The sequence below is a fragment of the Orbicella franksi genome, chromosome 9 (assembly GCF_964199315.1).
Source record: "Orbicella franksi chromosome 9, jaOrbFran1.1, whole genome shotgun sequence".
Lineage (NCBI taxonomy): Eukaryota > Metazoa > Cnidaria > Anthozoa > Scleractinia > Merulinidae > Orbicella > Orbicella franksi.
In genome coordinates, this window is record NC_138153.1 from 30,759,578 (window position 1) to 30,762,385 (window position 2,808).

The 2,808-nt window shown below is 38.9% G+C and overlaps 1 protein-coding gene across 1 annotated transcript; it reads right to left on the minus strand.

The window, feature by feature from the left end:
- LOC145496685 (uncharacterized) lies at positions 1–1,785 on the minus strand. The gene has a single exon (XM_081476418.1). The coding sequence runs from the start codon at positions 1,708–1,710 to the stop codon at positions 979–981; it is 732 nt and encodes a 243-aa protein (XP_081332544.1). The 5' UTR covers positions 1,711–1,785; the 3' UTR covers positions 1–978.
- Positions 1,786–2,808: the final 1,023 nt, after the last annotated feature.

Here is a 2,808-nt window from a genome sequence, read left to right on the forward strand (position 1 = left end):
TGGAAAAACAGCAATCAAATGTTAATTTTACAAGTACACGCAGCGCCTAGGGGCTACAAAGCTCGTTAAAGAACGTATGTGTACAAATAAACAGAACAAAACTATCATTGGAGCTTGACAAATAACACAAATGTATACAAAGATTTTAAAACTGACGTTCAGCCAAAAACTGAGTGAGTGACAGCAAGCAATCCAAACATAGTATACTTCGTAGGTAAACACTGGTTTGTCATTTTCCTATCATGAACAACACTTATTTCTGACAAGAGTTCTTTGTCTTCTACATACAGTAAAATAAATTTACAAACTGTCTTCGCATGTGGCACGCTTTCAACACGAATTGATAATTTAAATACAACAGAGCAAAACATGAAAACTAGGGTCATTGGTATCTTCGAATGCACTAGTGAAAAGACAAAAGAAATCCAGTCTGTCATTATACCAGACTACTTTCCAGATTGCAGTGAATCCTGCATGGCTACTTGTCCATGAATTCTTAATCCGTGATCTATAAGCCACTGCCTTTCACTATGCAAATACTGTATTTTCTGATCAGCGAACCCGGTCAGACGGTCACGACAAAATAAAACTAGGCTAGGTTATTCAACAGAATTAAACAATTTTCATTGTGTTTCATTCCGTCTTTTGAGACGGAATGGCAAAACGACGAAATGTTTGAATAGCGCTCCGGTTAGCCTAAATAGGGAGCTTAAGAAACCACGAGGACGACGCCGAGGATAACGTCTGTTAAAAAATGGGTTTATATTTTACTTACGAATCTCGTGATACTCCAACGCCATTTACTTTGTTTACCACTGTCAAAACTATCACGAAACTGAATCTAGAACACGTCGAAAAAGTAAAATGAAAAAGTAACACTAGGTTAGGTTATTCAACAGAATCAAAAAACATGAAGGCCTTATTCTACAACATCACCAGTTGAAAAAGTCTAAGAGACACGTCCGGTATTAGCAGAACCTAGCCACGAAACGTGTTAATAAATGCAAACAAGACAACTGCAGCTTGAAGAGGCAGCAACTTGCTAGCTTCGCTTGGTACAGTTATCGCGTCAGTTGTATTTGTTTGGGTGGACTTGGTCGGCTCGGTGTGGTTTCCTGTAGTTGGTGGCTGACTTGTAACGTTTGGATTCGTTTGGTACAGTGTAACCATTGTGCCGTGTACCGTCATCCCAACCTGTTCACAAGTTGTTCCTGCCACTATCGATATATTGTAACTCGCGAGAACTGTTAGTTCGAAGGTCTGAGTTTTGTTACCCTGTATGTCAAATTTCCCGTCAATTTTGGTAGGAAATGTCATCGAAAATCCACCGTTTTCCCGGAAAGTGTAGATAAATTTAATCAAGCTGCCATTAATTCCTTGTTGCAGCGTTTTCTCCACTGGAGTTTCTCCCTGACACAAGTTTCCGCCAGCATCCAGTAGTTTTTCTTCCTCATAGGAGATCCTCGCAGCTTTGTCCTTTCGAAAGGCGATGTAAAACCGGTACAAAGGATATCCTTCCCGATACACTGGAGCATTGCTTAGCGTGTAGTTGTTCACCAAGCGACCAGAAACTGCCTTTATGTGCGTGCTTGCGACAGAACCCAGATGAGTTTCGCTGACGCTAACCGGGGAATCCCATGAGATTGCCGAAGATGATACTCCTCCCAGCACAAAAATGATGGAAAGAGAAAACACAGTAGCGACTTGCATGATTCGAAATGTTGTTGAAGACAAGCAAACTTCCAAGTTTGTCTTTTTTTCCCCGATTAGAAGTGATTTCCCTTGTAAAAGTAAATAGCTTTAAGTATGCTGATATATTGAAAGAATGACGCCAATCAGGCGAAAGGACAGTAGGACTTCAGTTGTCAAGTGTGGCAATAAGAAGTAAAATTTCAAAAAAGAGAAGTTAGCTTAAACGTTTTCACCAACCAATTTCCGTTTATAACTTGACGTTCTATAAAAAGTCGACAGGCAAGTGGCACGTGCCAAAGGAGAGGATTTCTCAGGAAAGAGACAATTTTTTATTCACAAATCAATTTAGATATATTTACAAGATGTGAAGTACTTGCAATCTTCCAACGTGGGCGTTTGTTTTTATAAAATAAATCTGTATCACGCATTTTGTCTCAAGGTGCTGCTCGGAAACAAGAAAATGTTTTTGCCTTTGTCAGCAATTCTTTCCCAGACTTAACAGAAGTCAGGTTGTTATTATGCACCTGCGTGACACTTTGTTTTTCAAACTAAATGTTTACTCAGCTAGTTTAGCCAAACCTTAACACTTATTTCTGACAAGAGGCCTTTGTCTGCAACATACGGTAAAATGAATTTAAAAACAGTCTTTGCATGTGACAAACGTTTTACAGGAATGCAATAAAACAGACCAAAACATGAAAACTAGCTAGGGTCATTGGCATGTTCAGCTACACTAGCCAAAACAAATCCAGTCTATATTTATCTATTTTTACACCAGACTATACTTTCGTAGCAATTTCAAACAGCAGAGTCGACTGAGTTTACGTGTAACTATTTTATTCCTCTCTCGCATTCACACAATTACAGCGGGTGTGTAAAGAGCTACTTTAACAACTAAAAATGAACTCCTATTCTTATACTAAATTTTAAGCAATATGATTGGTTGTTGCTAGGCAACACTACTTATGATAAAGCTAGGTTAAGGTTATTCAAGGTCGTGTCCATCACATAGACCAATCACTACAGACTACAGACTACAGAGGAAGTATCTCTAAACGTCACTCTTTCCGATCATGATCATTGTAAATGGAAACAAACCAACAAATGTAGTAGCTT